This window comes from Cyrtonyx montezumae, unplaced genomic scaffold (assembly GCF_038088225.1).
Source record: "Cyrtonyx montezumae isolate F1298 unplaced genomic scaffold, pur_monq_1.0 scaffold_21, whole genome shotgun sequence".
In the NCBI taxonomy this organism is placed as follows: Eukaryota; Metazoa; Chordata; class Aves; order Galliformes; family Odontophoridae; genus Cyrtonyx; species Cyrtonyx montezumae.
Window position 1 is genome coordinate 1,755,448 of NW_027071948.1, and position 18,357 is coordinate 1,773,804.

The following is an 18,357-nucleotide window of genomic DNA, read 5'->3' on the forward strand; positions in this document are numbered from 1 at the left end:
AGTCAATGGCAGATTAAAATTGCTCAAGAGAGAGATTAAAAAACAATTAAAATTGCTATTAAAGCATCAAAACAAAACAAATAAGCTCCCTCAATCTTTCTCATCTAATCCTCTTGAAAATAATTGAAGCTTTCCTTCAGCTACCAGCTCAGAACTGTCAACGCTCTTACAAAGGTGGCCCCCACAGTGGCTCCTCCCCAGCCCTGCTGGCTTGCCACCTCTCCCCATCCCTGCAGCTCCACGATTCCACACGAACAGCTCGTGGAAGAGTGTTGGGCAACGTCGCCACGTGGCTATGGAAGCAGATATTACACACATATGTCTATTTTTATAAACGAGATTGGGAAATATTGATAGCAGTCACACGGTGGGAATGTTGAGCTCGTTTCAGAGGCTGCATGAATTGATTCCTCGCGCTGTATCAGTGTCCCACGGCCCCAGCTCTGAAATGCGCGGCCGCTGTTTGAGGACGGGGATGAGCGCAGCGTTGCAGTTGTCCTCAGCAAAACTCTTGCTGATGTTTGAGACAGAGAGATTGTTTTACATAATCTGAGCCACACCAAAAAAAATTAAGATCCCATTACTGGCATGTCTTGCTGCTGAACAGCCAGGAACCTCCATGCAGGAGCTGCTGTCACCTTGGAAACGTTGGGAAGGGAGAACTGTCCGCCTGAAGAGCGGCGTGGAGCCATCAGCCACAAAACGTCCATCTCTGCAGCTCCATGCTGGAGCCCAGTTGGTCCTTAGGAACTTCGCCGAGGTGCCTCTCAGTGCAGGATTTCAGCAGTGGGATTTCAGTGTATACGTGCTCATTTCTCACCCGGTTTCTCAGAGGTGTATCTCCCTTGGCTGCGCCTATGGGACCTGGGCATCAGTGAGTGCCTCTGTACACCTGAAACTGAGGTGGGGTGGACCCACTGACTCCCACTGGGTGCACTGGGAGTCGGGAGACCCGAGCTTGTCCAGGGAACCGTCACTTGGCACCTTCACAGGCACTGCCGACAGCTCCTGTCTTCTCCCATGCGCGCATGAGAGAAGAGCGCTGGCCCTGGTGACAGACGGTTCACCAACACGCGCTGCACTCGCTTACAGCCGGTAGCGAAGGTACCAATTAGCTGTTCTTTTTTGACTCCAGCTGGTTACATTCCCAGGAAACTCAGAGGTCACACTTGTCTTTAACGACTGCCGAGGCAAATCCTGGGATGCTGTCGCTATGACAGTGAGCCGAGCAGGCGAGGAGGAGCCACGCACGGGCACCCAGCAGCGGCACAGCCCGCGTGGGGCGACCGCCTCCAGCGGCTGCGGGCGCTCCGTCCGTCCCTCCGTTCCACGCGGAGCCGCCGCGTGCTCCGCTCCGTTGCCGGCCCGGGGGTCCTTCCTCCTCCTTTACCCGCCGTGCGGAGCGGCCCGGGCCGCGGGGGTTCGGCAGCAGGGCACGGGCTGCTCCGGGACACCGCCGCGGCTTCGCTCGCGCTGGGGGGCTTCGTGCCACCCCTCTTTGCCTTTAAGGTGGCTCTCGGCGTTGAGCTCAATACTTTGCACTCTACTGTGTATTTCTCCTGTTCCTTAACCAGAGAAAAACGTTTTCTTCTAGGCTTCTTTTATTAATAAGACAATTATTTTATATAAAAAACGCTTTGGCTGTGTTCTTACTTCTCCACTTGTGAAGGTTAATACTCAGAATGTGTGACTGTGTCCTGCTACTCCATATACCTTAAGCACTCACTGAATGCTACTCACTTATAACACAGGCACCAACGTCATGGTGTCCTGGAGATTTCTGTGTATTTAGCAACGTGCAGCCGTCTCCATGTCAGCCCGCTTGCTCTGAAGGAACCACGGGCATGGAAGGCAGTGAGCACAGGGGCTGTGGTGAAGAGGAACTGACTCTCATCCCATCTCTGGAAGACGAAGGCAACGACGCTGCGGGTCAGAGCTCTGACCTGAGCAAACATGAGGAAGGTGAACATGAGAACGCTGGGGGTAACTTCCTTAGCTACTAGAGGGGAGCAGTGCGGTTTAGGGGTAGTATGATGTTCCAAACCATTCCAGTCCTTTTCTCCTTAGCATTAAGTGTGACAGGTACAACTACTTCAAACTTAAACCGTTCTTTTTCTGTAGCAGTAATGAGGTGTACAGAGGGTGTTAGTGTAAGAAAGACCCCTGCAGACTGTTACCATTTTCCTGCGTTGGTTTCCAGGTGTACAGCAGCAGCCTTGTGTGGCTTATTTTTAATCAACACTGCAGTAATGCTATAAAATGTAATCTCTGATTCTCCACATCTTTTGACTTGGCAGCAAGTACCATAACGCTTTGCATTTTGAAGCTCGAAGTCTCTTTATTAAACTGTTGTTTTAATTTCTATTAGAATACAAGCTTGAAGATTTGTCTGATGGTGGCAAGATGGGGAATGAGGTCACTTCTGAAGGAGCTGGAGACAGGTCTGAACCTAGCATGCAAACAATTCATTGCTTTGTTAGCAGCTGCAGTAAAACTTCCTTTGTAGTGGTGATTTACCTTTTCAAGAGAAGGTTCGGTTTACTCAGTTACATGTTTTTTGTCAGATGAATCATAAGCAATGTGCATATATACAATATTGTGGTTGCACCACATTCATGTGGGCTTATCAGATTTCAAAAGAGCATTTATTAGCCTGGGTGGTGCTACACCAAGCAATGCACACTTCTAAAAGCCAGCCAGTTCTCTGTAATAATATGCTGTGTTATGTTCAAATCCCTCTGTACTTACGGAACAACAGGAATTGCTGGAAAAGGGGAATAATATCAATGCTGGACTGTAAGTTTCTGAATATAGAGAGAGTTTTGTACCACTGCGTACAGTCGATTCACGCAGAACTGGCGTGGTGATAGTTTGGTACCACTTTGGTTTTACAAGTGGGCGGTAGAGTGAATTTATTCCTGGAGAAATAGATGTGCATGTAACAAAGGTCATGCATGGAAAATAATTCAGTGGTTTGAATGTGGCCTTAAGTAGCTGCTGCTCTCCTCATGCAGATCAAAGCACAGTTTGGCCTGTTTGACAAACTGCTCTGCCCTGCAGTGTCCTGGCATAGGGTTGCAAGGCATGATGTAAAGCTGAAATAATGTTTATTAACATATGGATGTGGGAAGTTGCACAGCACATATGCCTGCTGCCAGTAAATGTTGACAGTGTTACCATTATCAGCAGAGAAACTCAAAATACACCAAAGTGGTTAAAGAAAAAAAATCACCAAACACCGCCACCCATCTTCTGACTTTGTTCTGTATGTTTAAATAGGCAAGGAAGGCAAGAGAGAGAGCTCACTCACAGGATGAACAGTTCTACACAATGAGATTTAAACTAGTTTACAATGTTCCCTTCAAAATTTTAAAGTATTGTTCAGGAAAAGTAGAACCTGAAAACCATAGGTGTGATCAAGAGGAGGGTCAGGCAGTTAAAAATGAAGGTATATACTTGAAGCAATAAATGGGTGTACAAACACTCAGTATTAAGATATTTAAGTCTAAAAATGTTAGCTGAAGTGCATGCACTTAAGATTTTTTGTAAGATTATCTTTACTGTTTCCTGACTTACACAGCTCATGTTTGCAGCACTCTGCTAGGAGTTAAAACAAGGAACTCACAGATGCACAAATGGTTGTACAAACTTCATGGAGCTCTTAAACTTCTCTCTGTGTTTTCATGGTTCATCATATGTTTCAATTTAAAGGGACAGTTTGGAGCACTGCTTGGACAATACAAACAGTCAGGCTCTGAAGTCTGCAGACAGAATTTGCCTGTTTGCTTTACCCAGGAACTTAAAAGAGCTCAGCAACGTCGCCAAAGAAAAGGAACTTGTGGTCCAGAAAATCAGGTCAGTGTTGAAGGAAACGTAAGCAATCAGCATCGGTGCTCCATCACATACTGGGATGCTGTATCTGTTACACATTTATAGCATACGTTATTTTGTCATGAGAGGTATGTGATGCAAACACTTTCTTAATTTGATATATCCAATATCCTTATAAAGGATTAAGGATAAAAATAGAAAACTAAAAAACTAATAATGTTGCTAAAGAAGAGAGTTCCAGTCTGGAATAATTAGATACAAATTCCTCTCTGTTGTATCTGCCAATTCTGCTGGTTCAGCGATCAATTAGAAAAATCAAATGGAAAACTCACTATAAATATTTTCTTAACTGTGATGGAAATGTTACATTGGAGTCAGCGATGTTACTTGCATACCTGTAAACATGCACCTGCTATGAGCACTTTGCTGAGCTGAGGTAGAAAGATTTTCTTTAGCAGAAGATGGATCTGCAGAAGGACAATGTAAAAAATGCTGTTTATGCTGTTGTCTTTTTTTTTGATAACGTGGATAGAGTCAGACTAGACTATTGTTTTCTGAATTTTTAGAGAAAATATTTGAAATAAACAGGGGTTTTTCAAAAACCTCACTATGAAATCTTAAAGAAAAAGTGCCGCGGTGCTGGGGAACTGGTGTGCTTGAGGAATCCTGAACAATCTTGCCCTTCAGAAAGAAGAGTTTCATGGTCAAGAGAGAACTTCAAGTGTGAATAATGTGTTTATTTGTTTCAGAGATGAGCTGACTACCTGCCAGCTGCGGATCAGAGCGCTCGAAAAGCAGCTGGAGTACACAGACACTGAAATAGAAGAGGAGAAGGAGGCTGGCAATGTGTAGGTAGAGAACATCTCTGGGTGCCAAAGATGCAGGCATCCACTGTGTTTATCTGTGTGCAATTACTGAGTTTACTTTTTTCACCTTGTCACGTTGTTAACAGTTAACAGAATTTTTAAGCACACACATTCAAGATGTTCAGAGGTCAAAGAAACCCAATGGAGTTCCATCTCATGCTGAGAATGGCCATAGCTTGGTAGCTTCAGCTGTTCTGATTTGAGAGCTGTCTGTATGTTCAGAGCAATGCTTTCATTTCTGTCTCGGCCAATGCTAACACTGCAGTTGCTTTTCGTGTGGCTTGGGATTGTCAGCTTGGGATTCTCTCCTTGAAATAAATAATGGTGCCTTAGCATGAGCATCACTGCCCTCTGTGCTTTCATGTCTAGAGGTTCTGTCAGTCAAATCAGAGTGCAGAGAGAGGTGGAGACTTAGGAATGGATAGGAAAGAGACATATATTTTAAAGGAGGATCCAGCAACAACAAGTTATTAGTCAGCCTAGCTCACTGCTGTCAGTTATGTTTATCAATCCCCCAGTAAGTTCTGTTCATTATGATCAACCAATGTCAGTTTTAGAGGTGATGTTTTTAGTTCTGATAATAATTACAACCAGGATTTATATGCATGCCTTTTCTTTTTTTAATTGTTTTATGTTGTGAAATGCACGAATGGCTTTCAGGAGTAGCTCTGCATACAGGAGCTGTTCTGAAACACTTGTGAGGAAGTGGGAGGCAATTTACTGTACTCCTCACATTTGGTTTAAATAGAAAGAAGTGGGTGGCTTGTGTACCAGGAGCCAGTGTATTGTGAACAAACTTTGCAGCTGCATTTTATGACCTGTGTTATTCCTCAAGTTGGTGTATGACAGAATAACCAAGGTGGGTTAATTGCCAAAGTAGAATAACTGATTAAACAAAAATGAGTTTAATGCTCATCAGACTTCTGTGGCAGGCACCAGTACTCCCCGTTCAGGATCTGAGAGAGACTCTTATTAAGAAAAACCAACAAAGACAGAAAAGCATTGTGTGAGGTTTTTGTACTTATGACAAGTCAAATTGTGAGGTCTAGAAATGTGGAAAATAGCAATTTTCACAGTCTATTCTATTTAGCAAATTAATAGTGAAGAAGACTTGATGAGTTCCTGTCTTACAAAGCTCAAGTGCATCATGTTATAGCAATAATGGAAATACTACCTGCCACGAGCAGTACTGATGCCTGAGAAAAATTGTGAAGTCCAAGAAGTACCTTCACATAGAAGATCCATTTCCAATTTTCACTTCCAAAGGTGGAATTTATGTTCAGTGTATTCAGTCCGTTGCCTATTGATTCTGGAGTGTACTGTACACGAGTTCTCCTGGGTAGAGGAGCCCAAGGAAAATAAACAGCTGTGTTCCTTCACTGCTGCTGTAGCCAAAGGGCATGGACTACTGCAGTGCCACATGAAAGGTGAAATCAATCAAGGTTCTCTTGGTTTGCTTATTAATACTTATTAATGCTTCTTTTGTCAGTGTAGGAAATAATCACTTGGAGCCACACAGCAGTGCTTTCTGAAATACACACTCCTGTGTGAATACTGACACATCTGTAATAGTTGAAAGAAAGCTGCACCTCTGAATGACAAACGGACTTTGTATAAAGTGATGTCATTCTAATACATATCTCTCATCCTCAAAGCTATTATTTATTGTTGCTGACTTAGTTTGGAAGGAGTTTTTGATTTTTGTTAACATTAATTAGTTCCAGTTTCTTTCTGACTGTGTCTCCTTTAACGAAGCAGTGCAGCCACGTTCCGCCTACGGGCACTGCATGGGCGACTGTGCACTGAACTGGAGGATGAGAAGGATTTTGAGCTGAAAACTGCTTTGACACTGAAAGAAAACATGTAAGTGATGGAATGAGCAAACTGTGTGATGGGAGTCAGTCTTTATTATGTTCTTCCTATGTTGTTTAATGGATCCAAAAGTTTATATCTACGGAAGTTGTTTGTAAATACCAAATTACATAATTTGAGGTCGTGAGGTTTACTGCAAAGCAAAGGATCTTGAGAGGAACTTGTAGCCTGAACAATTAATTGCTTAGGAAATTGGTTGCTGTGGCTCAGATCCTGAGTTAATTTTGCACACATAAATGAAGTTTAAGTCCGAGTTTAATAAGAAAATAAGATGGGCTTAAGTAGACCTGTCTGCTATAGCAATGAATAAGCATAAATACTTCTAATTTATGCCTCAGTTCTGAAAGCAGCTCACACTTCGTTTTAAAGGCTTGAGCTGTGGAAGATACAAACCCAGCAGGGAAAATATGAAAACCTCCACAAACAACTTAAAGAAGATGAGTTGAAGCTAGAGATGCAATACCAAGAACAAGCAGAAGCACGGATTCAGAAGGAAAAAATAGCAGCACTGAGAGCAGAAAAAAATCAGCTGTCTTTAAAAAAGTAAGTTGGGCTCTGCTTCCTTTCCCTCTTTCACCTGCAGCCAAATCATTATTTCACATGTTGAGAAGATTAGCTAATGGAAGTAATCATGGTATTGTATTTCTGAGCTGGATGTTGGCTCCGAAATATCTGTGAGGAAAGAGAATGAAGGTAAGGATTGCCCCCCAGCCTTGTCACTATTCGGGTAAAGATTTCTGACATAATTAACTTGCTAAAGAATAAAACTATGAATGCTTTTTGTCTAAGGGATTTGAATTTATTAGGTCAGACTAACTGCACGTGTCTGCATTGTTGCTGGATGCTGGGAGCTTCTAAACTTAGGGTTGTGCTCATTGAAACTTGGAGAGAAAAAGGATACCAGGTTGTCAGCTTTTGTGAAGACAAGAGACTGTACAGAGGAGGGGAAGCCACTGCCCTCATTTCAGAACATAGCAATAAGTGCCCCCCCATTAGCTATCATTTCCTTATTTAAGCCATAGATAATTGTTTCCTTAGTGCTGTTGGTTTGCATGTCTTTCACAGAAAAGAAGAGGAAGCCCAGAAGGAATATGAAAAAAGGCATAAAAAAATGATTGAAGGTGCCAGAAGGAACCATGAAAAAGCAGTCTCCTTCCTCAGGAAAAGCATGGCAAGGTACTCATTCACTCCTCTTTTGTTTCCCTTCACTGTGCGTTCTCGGTATGCAGTGTGTGTGTGCTATTAACTGAGACAGTACAGCTGAATTCCAGGTTGGCACTTCGCACTCTGCCTTTCTGCATTGCCTCTGAAATGCAGGGGAATCGTTTCTTGCTGTGTGGTAGAACTGATTCAGAGGGCATCTCTTTGTGCCCCTGTTCTCTTATGATGGATGGCAAACAGAACGTCTTCTCCATACGTTCATGTTCATACAATTACTGTGATAGTAAATTATTTTGTTACTCAAGGAACTGAGCATTTGTTACTTACTTTTACTTGTGTATTAGGACTTAATTAAGAAGTGATTGAAATAATTGTACTGTTTTTATGGTATTTTATGTTTTTCCCTAGATAACATGTACAAACTTAACAGTAATTAAAATTAACAAACTGAACCAAATCAGTTGATCTGTTTTGCTCAGTAATACAACAAATTCCTGTTCCTGTTTGCCTCAGTATTAACTGAGATGCTCACAGAGCTGATTCGTGCCCACGTATTTCAAGGTTTTAGAATTTCTGTGGTTTATTTTCGGCGTGTGGTTTGCTTGTGTAAAGTTCAATATCTCATTGCTTAGATATCAATTTTATGAGCAGCATCAGAATTCTTACTTTATTTCAGCAACTTTTTTTATTTCACATAGAATGTGAAATGCATTTCTGAATTAAAAACATAAAAAAGTTGTTGAAAGCCTGTGGGCACTTGTAATTGGAGGGCACTGTGTAGAAGGCTCTTTCAGCTGTTCTACTCTACTCACCCTCAGTATTACAGGAACACAGAGACATGCAGGAAATGTGTCAGGTGTCTTACACAACTACAGTTTGTCAGGTTAAACATTCTAATACTCAAAGCTTTCCAGGATATAAGCTGAAAGATTTCACTCTGCTTACAGAATTCATGAGAAGAATGCAAAAGAAGAAGCGAAAACTCAGGAGCATATGGAGAGAAGGATACAAGCTGTGCTCTCCCTGAAAAACAGCATAACTTCCAATAGGGTACTGCTGCTGTGCTGAGCTGGGGAATGAAGAATTGACTTGTTAGACTGCTAGCTTTTATTGAAAGTAATCCCAGTTTTGACTGTGAAACGGGTGTGTGATGCTGCTGTTCCACAGACCAAACCTCCTTTTAAACTGAGAGTTTAACTATAGGAAGTAATGGTGTTGGATTTGTATGGACAGATTTGTGATACTTAAGGAGTCTTTTTGTGAACGCTGTAGCTGCTATGGCAGGGTGGCTTTCTTGATGGTAATGCATACTACAAATTCTCCAAAAACATGGCCAGAAATATTTCCTGTTATTTAGATCCCAAATGAGAAATAATTCATATGAAGAAAACATGGAAAAAAAGCAGTCACTGAGGAGTCTAAATAACATAAAGTAAAAATTTCTGAGCTAAGCCACTTCGCCCATTCATTTGTGTTCTATAGAATATGAGGGAATGATCTGAATTTAATACTGATTTGATAAGAGCTGTAAATATCCTGTAAACATTCCTTCATTGAAAAACATTTCAAAGAAGAACTAGAAGAGGAAAGAATTAGTGCTGACTAGTCAGAGCTTTCTGCATCCCCAGCACACACAGACTACTGATAACTTGCTTGGCAGTTGTGTATATTAAAATCAGTAAGTTGTATTTCAGGTAAAGCTACCACAAACTTATACTTAGATAAGTAGACCAGAGTCCCAGCTGGTTTTCTTTAAAGTGCAAATCAAATACGAAGCTGTGGTTTGTTTGGCTCCATAGGAAAAACTCCAGGCTCTCCAGGCTTGGAACAAAGCAATGGCCTTTGAGGCAAAGAAACAGGAGGTGACAATGAGGGAGGCAATCCTAGCAGAAGGAGGCAATGTTGCCAAGGAAATTTTTCTCCATAAACTTCTGCTACAGCGTGAAAAAGAGAAACAGTAAGTATTCATTTGTATATTGTGCTCTCATTGCTCACTGATGCTCATGCAGAAATATATTGGATCTCTTAATTGGAATCCAGAAGCATAACATATATGATGCTGTCTCAAGAGAGTGAACTCATTCTTACACTCTGAAAGTGTGAAATTTGTACAGCCAGTTTTAGTCGACTTGAAATTCTAGCTTATGTATTATTCAGAGAACCAAAGTTTGGAGCCCGTGTTCTGATTACTGCAAGAAAGATAAACCATCCCAGGAGAGCAATTTGGTAAACTTGAACTGAATGCCTGAAGTAACAGTGCTCCTGTGTGTCCCAAACACTGCTCGTATAAAAACTGCGGGGCGGTCAGAGCAGTCTCCTTCCTGCTTCTTTGGCTGAGATTATTCCTCTGCCTTTACGTGGACAGAGATGATGTGTCTGTGTCTCATCTGCTCTGGTGCAAAGTTAATTATTGTTTTCAACCACACATAAAGATGAATTTGAGCCAAGGTGCTAAACAGAAGGTGGTTGAGGTATGTGTTTCTTCATGCTGGCTCTTCTAACCTATAGCAAATGTTGAGAGATTTAATAAGAAAAAATTCAGTTAGTTGTAATAAATAATGCTTCAGTCTTGATAGCTCCATGATACAACTTCTGCTATCCCTGAATGCATTCTAAAAATCCCATTAACAAAATAACCACGTCAGTTGGTAGAGATCTGCAGGAAATACCTAACTTTTTGCCTTTCTCCTTGCTTGCCTTCTCCCTTTCACTGCCTCCCTTTGTAGGCACAAGGAAGAGCAGTTTGTTCATCTTAATGTTAGCTGTGACACGACTGCACTTTCACAGCAGTTCTTTTCTAATTTCAGCTACCACTCCACCAGTGCCTGAGGAACTGCTGAATTATTTCCCCTGGGTCTCTACCTTTCTCCTTTTATGTGAAGGGATACTCTCTGTTTTCTCAAAGCACGTTTTAGCCTGAATAAATCTTTCTGAATTGCCTGCAAAAATTAACTCTTTATTCATTAAAGCCTGTATCTTAGTTTTTACCATTCTTCTTATAGGCAATGTACACTTAAGAGCTAGTAATAAAAACAAGGGATGGCTTTATACTAACAGCAAACAGCACTGGGAGTCAGTATACCAAGCTACATTTCATAACCTCTGTGTGCCTTGGTTCTCCCAAAATACAAATACAGTGGCACTTATCTGCTGTGGTGGGCTCTGAATTTATACCTTTCAAGTTCAGTACGTATGGCCTTACCTTAATACCTTCTTTTGCTTGTTTACAATCTACTTGACTTCAGACAGGCAACTGTCATTGAATAGTTAAGTTAGGAAAGTGATTTAGAAACTTTGTTCCCATACTGATGACCAGTATGCTGTGTTATGCTTTTCTTCAACTGCTAAAACACTCCACTCACATATGTTTAGTTGAAATGCACTGAGCCTCCAAATCCCAGTGACACAGATCACTGCTGCTCTCAATTTGAAGATGTGATGTTGGGGAAAAAAAGCCCCCAAAATGGGCTGTAGTGATATTAATAAGCAGCTATGGTTGGTTCAGTGTTTCTTATAACATCTTATTACAGAGCTTTCCGAGAAAAACAAAAGGCAAGAAAAATTGAGATTGTATCAAAAATTTTGCAAGAAAAAGCTTCCATTCAGAAGCAGAAAAATCAGCAGTCCCATATGAAGGCAATTAAGAGTGGTGTTAAATTTAAGGATCCTTTACTGTGGAGGAAGAAGGCGTGGCAATATATTGAGAAGACCTGTGAACGTCCAGATGGAGTGCTGTCACAGGTAAACAGAGGACTAAGAAACATCCCTAGGTTTATTTTCTGTCAGAGCTGTAGGAAAGTGAATTCTGATTCTGCCTCTGAATAGCACGGGCTGCAGCCAAATACCAGATAGTGCAGAGTAAGCAGAGAGCAGTATCTCCAGCAGTCCCCTGGATCTCTTGATGACAATTAGTCTCTCTGTTCTTGATTGTTGGCACCTTCGTTCACGAAGACACTGCTGCCTGGTATGGATATTTTTTGTTCCCATTTGTATTTTTTACGGGTATTTGTAAGAAGTGTATTTCAGACACATTAATCACAACTGCTTCCAAGAGGAATAATTACCTTCATCCCCAGGTAAGGATTTGAATCAGTCTGTCAGCAAAAGAGAAATGTTTCCAACCTATTAGAAAGGAGAACACTGTGTTTCATGACAACATGTTTCTGATTGAGTTTCTTTTACATGTTTGTTTTAACACTGCACAGTATTACAGGCAGTACCTGCCTGGTAATGAGAGGTGGGATGAACTGAATCCCTCAAGGAAGGCAGTGTCTTCCTGCAGCCCTTGGGTATTTTAAAGAAAGGGGGAGAGGGGCACATTGGTTTGTGGAAATTGTCACGATGTAAAAAAGCAAGAAATCCTTGGTTATGGTGTGGTAGATATAACAGGAAAAAAAACACAAAACCCAAAAGTACACAGTCACTGTTCACAGGCCCACCCTCCTACAGAATACAGTTATCATCCTATAGATGCTCATTCTTGTAAGATTGTCTGAGTTGTCACTTTAAGAAGCGATTGGCTCAAGCTGTCATCTTCAGCCTTGCAGCCTTACAGACCAGTCACTCTGTATTAAAAGATCTCCTTGGAAACTGCTCATGTAACTGTGCTCTCGTAATTTTTAATGGTATTTCAGAATGTATTTTCTCTCACAGAAGTCGCCATCAACTTGTTCCCCAGCTGCTGAGAGAACTGCTCCTGTAGGACAGGGTTCTGCAAAGATCCCCCACAAAGTGCTCTGTGAGAGTGATGAAGATGAGGAGAGGGACCAGATCCCAGCAGAACCGGAGCTCCCAGGACGATGGAGTCAGGCCTGTGACTTGCACGAGGTAAAAGCTGTGATATCCTCTCTTAAAAACAGGAGAAAATAGATGTGGATGTGTGTATTTGTCCCATTGTTATGCTGAAGTCTACAGTGTTTTGGAATTATTCATGAAGTGTCTAAGTGGATTAGAAAAGTTTTGTTTCCCTCTCTGGTAGTTGTACATATCTGAAGAAATGACACTGGCAGGTGCACAGTAAAGCATAGCTTTTATCAAACCAACAGTATTCTGCACTCTAAAGAGAAGTAAATAACACTGAGGAATAGTGTAGGTAAGGTTGTATGTGTTATTCCAAAGAATGCTCCCATACAGCACTTTCCTCAGATGCAGGTCTTTAAAAGCACTTGAGAATCAGTCAGAATGAGAGTGTCAGGAGGTGCCATGTGCTTGCATGAAAGAAGCACTGGACTGTAACTAAAGGGTTCGGTGAAGATGGCTGATTTTCTTTGAATGTTTGCTCAGGAAGTGGAATATAACCCCATTAAAACAGAGTATTCTAATGCTGGATGAAGGCAGTGTACAGGACGAACAGCTGAGAATAAACTCATTTCTTCAAACACAAGTTGGGGGGCTGGGTTTAATCTGGAGAGTAATGAAGGCTGGCCAGATACTGAGATTCTATGCATAGGCATTTCTGTTTCGTTCTGTAGATTCTGTGATCACAGATACTTACCGAGTTTTTTTATTGATGTTCCTTGTTAGATATCCAAAGAAGAAATGGATTCAAAGCAGCTGGCTACAACAGTAGTGAGAGAAGAGACTGTAGAGGAAAAAAAGGAGGAATTCCAACCTAGAATTTTTCATAAGGGAATAGTGTCTGGTCATGAACATAAAGGACGAACTTTCTATAGTAAACCAAGTTGCATTCATTTCAAGGTTAGTGGCCATTCCACATAGGATCTGTGAAGACAACAGATTTTTTTCATAGTATTCTGATGTGTTGATCAAAATGCTGTGGCACTGAAAAGATTCTTGTTGGCTGCTGTGGGTTAACATGGACAGGCAGCTAAGGGTCACGGGGTTCACTCTCTGCTCACAAGCAGCAGGAGAACAGGGACATTTTCAGTAAAGATTCCAGCCTGCAGGTGACTATAATATAATGCTTATGTTAGGAAGAAATTGAGCTGATCGTTTTATCCCTGTATTGTAATTAACAAGCACACTGTCAGAAAATACACTGCTGCTCCTAGATCTTCTCTGTACTTGACAAGGTTGCTGACGTGGCCTCTCACACAGTAATTTTCAGTGTCAGAGGGACATGTGCCATGGGACACACAGCCTGCAGGGCTCTGCTTGTCCTGTGTTACTGCACGCCCTGTTACACAGCTTGCAGATCAGTGTGGTACATCAGCTGTGCACATACCAAGAAAATGTTGCCTGGTTTATGAAATAAATCAGAGTCTTGAGCTCTGCAGGTTGTGTCTTTGGAAAGGATTTGTTTGGAGCAGGGCAGTGCTCTCTGGGCTTATACAAAGCCTTGCACTGTGAGTGTGACTGTGGTAAACCTGGTTGTTTTGTCACTGTGTAATTGTTACTGACACCTCACGCCTCCTGATGTGTTTGGTATTTCAAGGATTTTGATGTTGGCAAAATCTACAAAAAGAAGATAACTTTGATAAATGCATCTTACAGCCTTAACTACTGCAAACCAGTGGGAATCAGTGAATGGCTGAAGGATTTAATCAGCATTCAGTAAGTAAAGCTATCTGTAGATGAGTTGTTTTACATTTGTGTCGGGAGATGTAACTAAATTCTCCAGCAAATTAAACAGTTTTTGTTAGATGCATCTAAACTATTCTATAGCATTATTGTATAATGAGGGAAGGAACTGTCTTAGAGCAGAAAAGACTCTGCCTGAGCTGCACATCATTGGCTCCTGTACTGCTGACAGGTAGGGCCCAGTCCCTATCATGTGAAAAGCAAAATGTACACATGAGGTGTAAATACTTCATCGAGGGATTATTTGGAGTAGGAGCTATTCCTTCAGGCCCTTCATAGAGAAACTGCTAGTGCTCTGTTCTGAAGCTCAGGATACAGAAGCTCATTTGCCTACTCACACTTTAAGATCATATTTTCTGAAAAGTATTTCCTTTTCCATTTCTGTTCGAAGGAGTTTCATCTTTGTTGCTTTTTAATTCTGCTTTGGTAAAATTGTGACTAATGCATATGTTCTGTGCTCTGTGGGGCACAGCTCCCTGGCTGTCCCCACGGCTGATGACATTCAGTCGTTATTTAATCCAGCCTGTTTTTTCAGGCAGAATAGGGCTCTAGTTGTGCCTTCGTAATTTCATTTGGAGTGCAGCTGTGAGACTTCTTGTCTTCTGATGGGCATTTTTTTTGCATCACAGACACCATGAAAGGAGGCATTGAAGTGACTGGCAGTTTCTTTTCAAGATGATTTTGATGCAGCGAGCAGCGAGCAGCACGTTCTCTAATCGCTTGCAGCAACCTTCTTTTTTCCTCTTTATTTCCTGTTTGGATAGTGGGGATGTTACAGATTCACAGTTGAAACTGATAATGGCACACTGCTTCCCAGGTGTTAGAATATGAGATTGGTCCTCTCCATTCTTAACAATATCATTGAGCCACAGCTTCACCAGTTGCCTTGTTTGTAGAGTGAACAAAGTAATTCTCTCCTTCAGAAGTATTACACGACTTTCTGAATAAAACCTCAATGAATCCATCTTTGTTGTTTTACAGTTGCACCAGGTTTCTGTGGCTTTTCCTTAATCTGTCCCTCGTTCTTACTTTCCAGATGAATAAATTAACTCACGTGGAAAAAGATTTATATATTCTTTGCTGTTCCTACCAAAGTAGGACCTGGGGGTTTCAGATGTGGCTTTAATTGGGTGTTTGCTGCTGCTTCTCTACGTAGGTTTGACCCACCTGGCAAAATGTCTGCTGGAATGTCCTGTGAAGTGGGGGTAACCTTCAAGCCTGTGGTAAGTGCACCTCAGTGGTAAGGCATGAGTGAAGAGAAGCCTGGTGTTAGTCACTAACATGATTAAAAACGTTCTTTAGCTGTTAGGGAAACAAACTGCAGCTCCAGGAAGGGTCCGTTGTGCCAGTTCAGGCTGTGTTACTTTGTATTAAGATATGTTCTCCTAGTACACTTCAGAAAAATGTAATTTCATGGCTGGGGTTTGTTTGTGTTTTTTAGACAAACGAAAATCTGGAAGGAGAAGTCCTGTTTATGGCCCAAACAGGTTCTTTTTCTGTTCCACTGAAATGTACAGCCAAGACATGCATTGTAAGTGACTGCTTAAAGTCAGAAAATGTGATAGCATAAACGTTATTGCAGATATTTAGCAAGAGGTTTTACATTTCTTTTTCTCTGTTAAACATGTATCGTCCTTAAGAAAAATAAATAAATAAAATTGATTCCTTAGCTTTGCAGGTTACACTGAGATTTATTCACAGTTATCTTAATATATTTACATAACCATTAATTGTAACCTCAGTGTCAGGGTGGAATTAAATGAAGTGGTTCTGTTTATTCACACAGTGGTTCTGCGTGAATGGAGGGAAGAATAATGGCAGCTGGAGATGAGCTATCATTTCTTCTTGAAATCTTTGGAAATTTCACCCCAAGTTTGCAGGAGGTTCAGTTTCTATGTAGACAAAAAGCACACTGTATATTTGTCTCTTGGCACTGATTTAAAATTAATATAATGCCTCTCCTTTAATTCAGCATCACAATATATTTTGAGAATTCAGTGGACTGAAATGCAAGTGGCTCAGTGTAACAAGACATTGTTCAAATTAGTTGGCTTTGGCAAAAAGACAGAGTGCCCGCAGCTGGCAATTATTTGACACTGTCTTTGAAATGAGAACTTAAGTCCTACTCTTGAAAACGTGAATGCTCATTTGGTTGACATCACTGACTCTCTAGGACAGTAGTAACTGGTGGTTTATTTTCCTACAGCTGGCACTGGATAAAGTGCTTGTTGACTTTGGCACTCATGTGGTGGGAGAGACAATTTCACGAACTCTCAAACTGATGAACACCGGAGCTCTGGGAACGAGATTCAGAGTTCAGACATCAGCAGGTGACAGTGGTAGATGTGGAGCAACAGCAGAATCTTCTACTGCAAGAATGGTAGGTTCAGAAGTATCTCCCTAAATTAATGAATTCAATTTATAACATAATTAAAGAAAACAACGTCTCATTTGCAGCTCCTTGATGAAGTTGGTGCTGGATGCAAGCTCAGTGATAGGTCACAGTAGAAATTATTTTTTCTTGAATACTTTTTTATAGGTTTCTCAACCATGCAGTGACTCTGCTCCTAAAAAGAAAGACAGCAGTAGTTCTGTGACACCTGTGCTTGAAAAAGGACAAATCTGTCCTGGTCATAGTGAAGAACCAACCTGCTGCATAGCCCAGGCAGAGCAGCAGAGGACTGAGACACTTTCTGCAGGTGAGGTGATTCTGAAAAGTGCTGGTGCAAGTTTCCCAGATTAACCATTATCCACACGTAGAGGTTTTTGTAATGAGCTGTGGAATTCAGTTTGCAAACTTACTCTGTATATTAAGTAGTTCGTCGTGTTAGTAGTAATGTTACACTTCTTTGGATGCTGCCTCAACTCTAAATCATCTACAGCTCAAAAAAAAGACTAAAAATAATATAGTGGCACCATTATATCAAAATCAACAGCGGATCTTGATCCTCATTAGTGATCAACAACTCAGCTTCAGAAGAACATAGAAACCAACTAGCTGAGAGAGACTGCGAAAATATTATCGCTTGTCTCAGCAACCAAATCCCCACCCCTCAGAAGAGAAATCCACGTGCCAGGTTTATTTTTATGGTCTTTAATTCTAGGAACAAGAAAACAGAAAGATGAGCCTCATAAGGCTTCCTTACATTCCTGATGTTTACTATGTACTTAATAAGATGCGATACTGTAGAAGAAAGACTTCTTCAAAATAAGCATTGAATATTTCTTCTGTACATTGATCATTTCCATGACAGGAAACCAAATGTCCCTGCACGAGGTGGTGGGTTCTTTTTCTTTTCCCTGCAGTGAAAGTGATTAATGGAATCCCTGTACCTGCCTTACCTTTAAAGCTGTTCACAGAGCAGAGGTTGTGGAGTTACCTCCTCTGGAGATATTAAAAACCTGCACGGGCACAGCACTGTGCCACGTGCTCTCTGTGACCCTGCTTGGGCAGGGGGATTTAGATCAGCTCATCTCCAGAGGTCTCTTCCAACTTCAACCATTCTGTGGTGTTGGTTTTTGTTTTTGTTTTTGCTTGCTGCTCTGTTTGATGCACACATCTGGCATCTTGTGAGTTTGTTGGTGTTTCTTTTTCTTTCAGAACAACCCGCCCAAGATGGACTCAATTTCACTTCAGACATAGACAAAGATAGTGCACATAATTTAATGGAACATTCTCCTGAAGAAACACCAACTGAAATTATGCTGGGAAAGGTAGTGAATGTCCTGAAATACATACAAGATTTTCAGTAGTCCAGGCTTCCTACATGAAGTGAGTTGCTTTGACTGCTGGCAAATGCTGAATTCCAAAATCAGTTTCAAGCTGAGTGGAATCCAGTGTTTTAAAGTTAATCAAAGAATCATAAAAGGTCTTGGGCTGGAAAGGACCTCCAATATCATCTAGTTCCACCTGCCCTGATGTGAACAAGGTTGCCAAGAATTAAATCAGCATGAAGTCAGTCTGCCCAGGGCCCATCCAAGCTGGCCTTGAATACCTCCAGGGATGGATACACAGGTTCTGGGGGCAGCCTGTTCCAGCACCTCTCCACTCTCTCTGTCAGAAATTTCTCCAATATCTAATCTAAAT

The 18,357-nt window shown here is 41.5% G+C and overlaps 1 protein-coding gene across 1 annotated transcript in view; it reads left to right on the forward strand.

The window, feature by feature from the left end:
- The first annotated feature begins 588 nt into the window (after window positions 1–588).
- CFAP74 (cilia and flagella associated protein 74) overlaps window positions 589–18,357 on the forward strand; it is a 36,485-nt gene continuing 18,716 nt past the window's right edge. Inside the window, 19 exon segments of the mRNA XM_065737918.1 lie at window positions 589–786; window positions 1,752–1,962; window positions 2,369–2,456; window positions 3,712–3,855; window positions 4,581–4,679; window positions 6,456–6,560; window positions 6,939–7,112; window positions 7,635–7,745; window positions 8,678–8,780; window positions 9,530–9,687; window positions 11,261–11,471; window positions 12,384–12,557; window positions 13,254–13,427; window positions 14,125–14,243; window positions 15,427–15,493; window positions 15,712–15,801; window positions 16,477–16,650; window positions 16,810–16,969; window positions 17,872–17,984. Of these exon segments, the coding sequence (XP_065593990.1) occupies window positions 589–786; window positions 1,752–1,962; window positions 2,369–2,456; window positions 3,712–3,855; window positions 4,581–4,679; window positions 6,456–6,560; window positions 6,939–7,112; window positions 7,635–7,745; window positions 8,678–8,780; window positions 9,530–9,687; window positions 11,261–11,471; window positions 12,384–12,557; window positions 13,254–13,427; window positions 14,125–14,243; window positions 15,427–15,493; window positions 15,712–15,801; window positions 16,477–16,650; window positions 16,810–16,969; window positions 17,872–17,984 (2,673 nt within the window).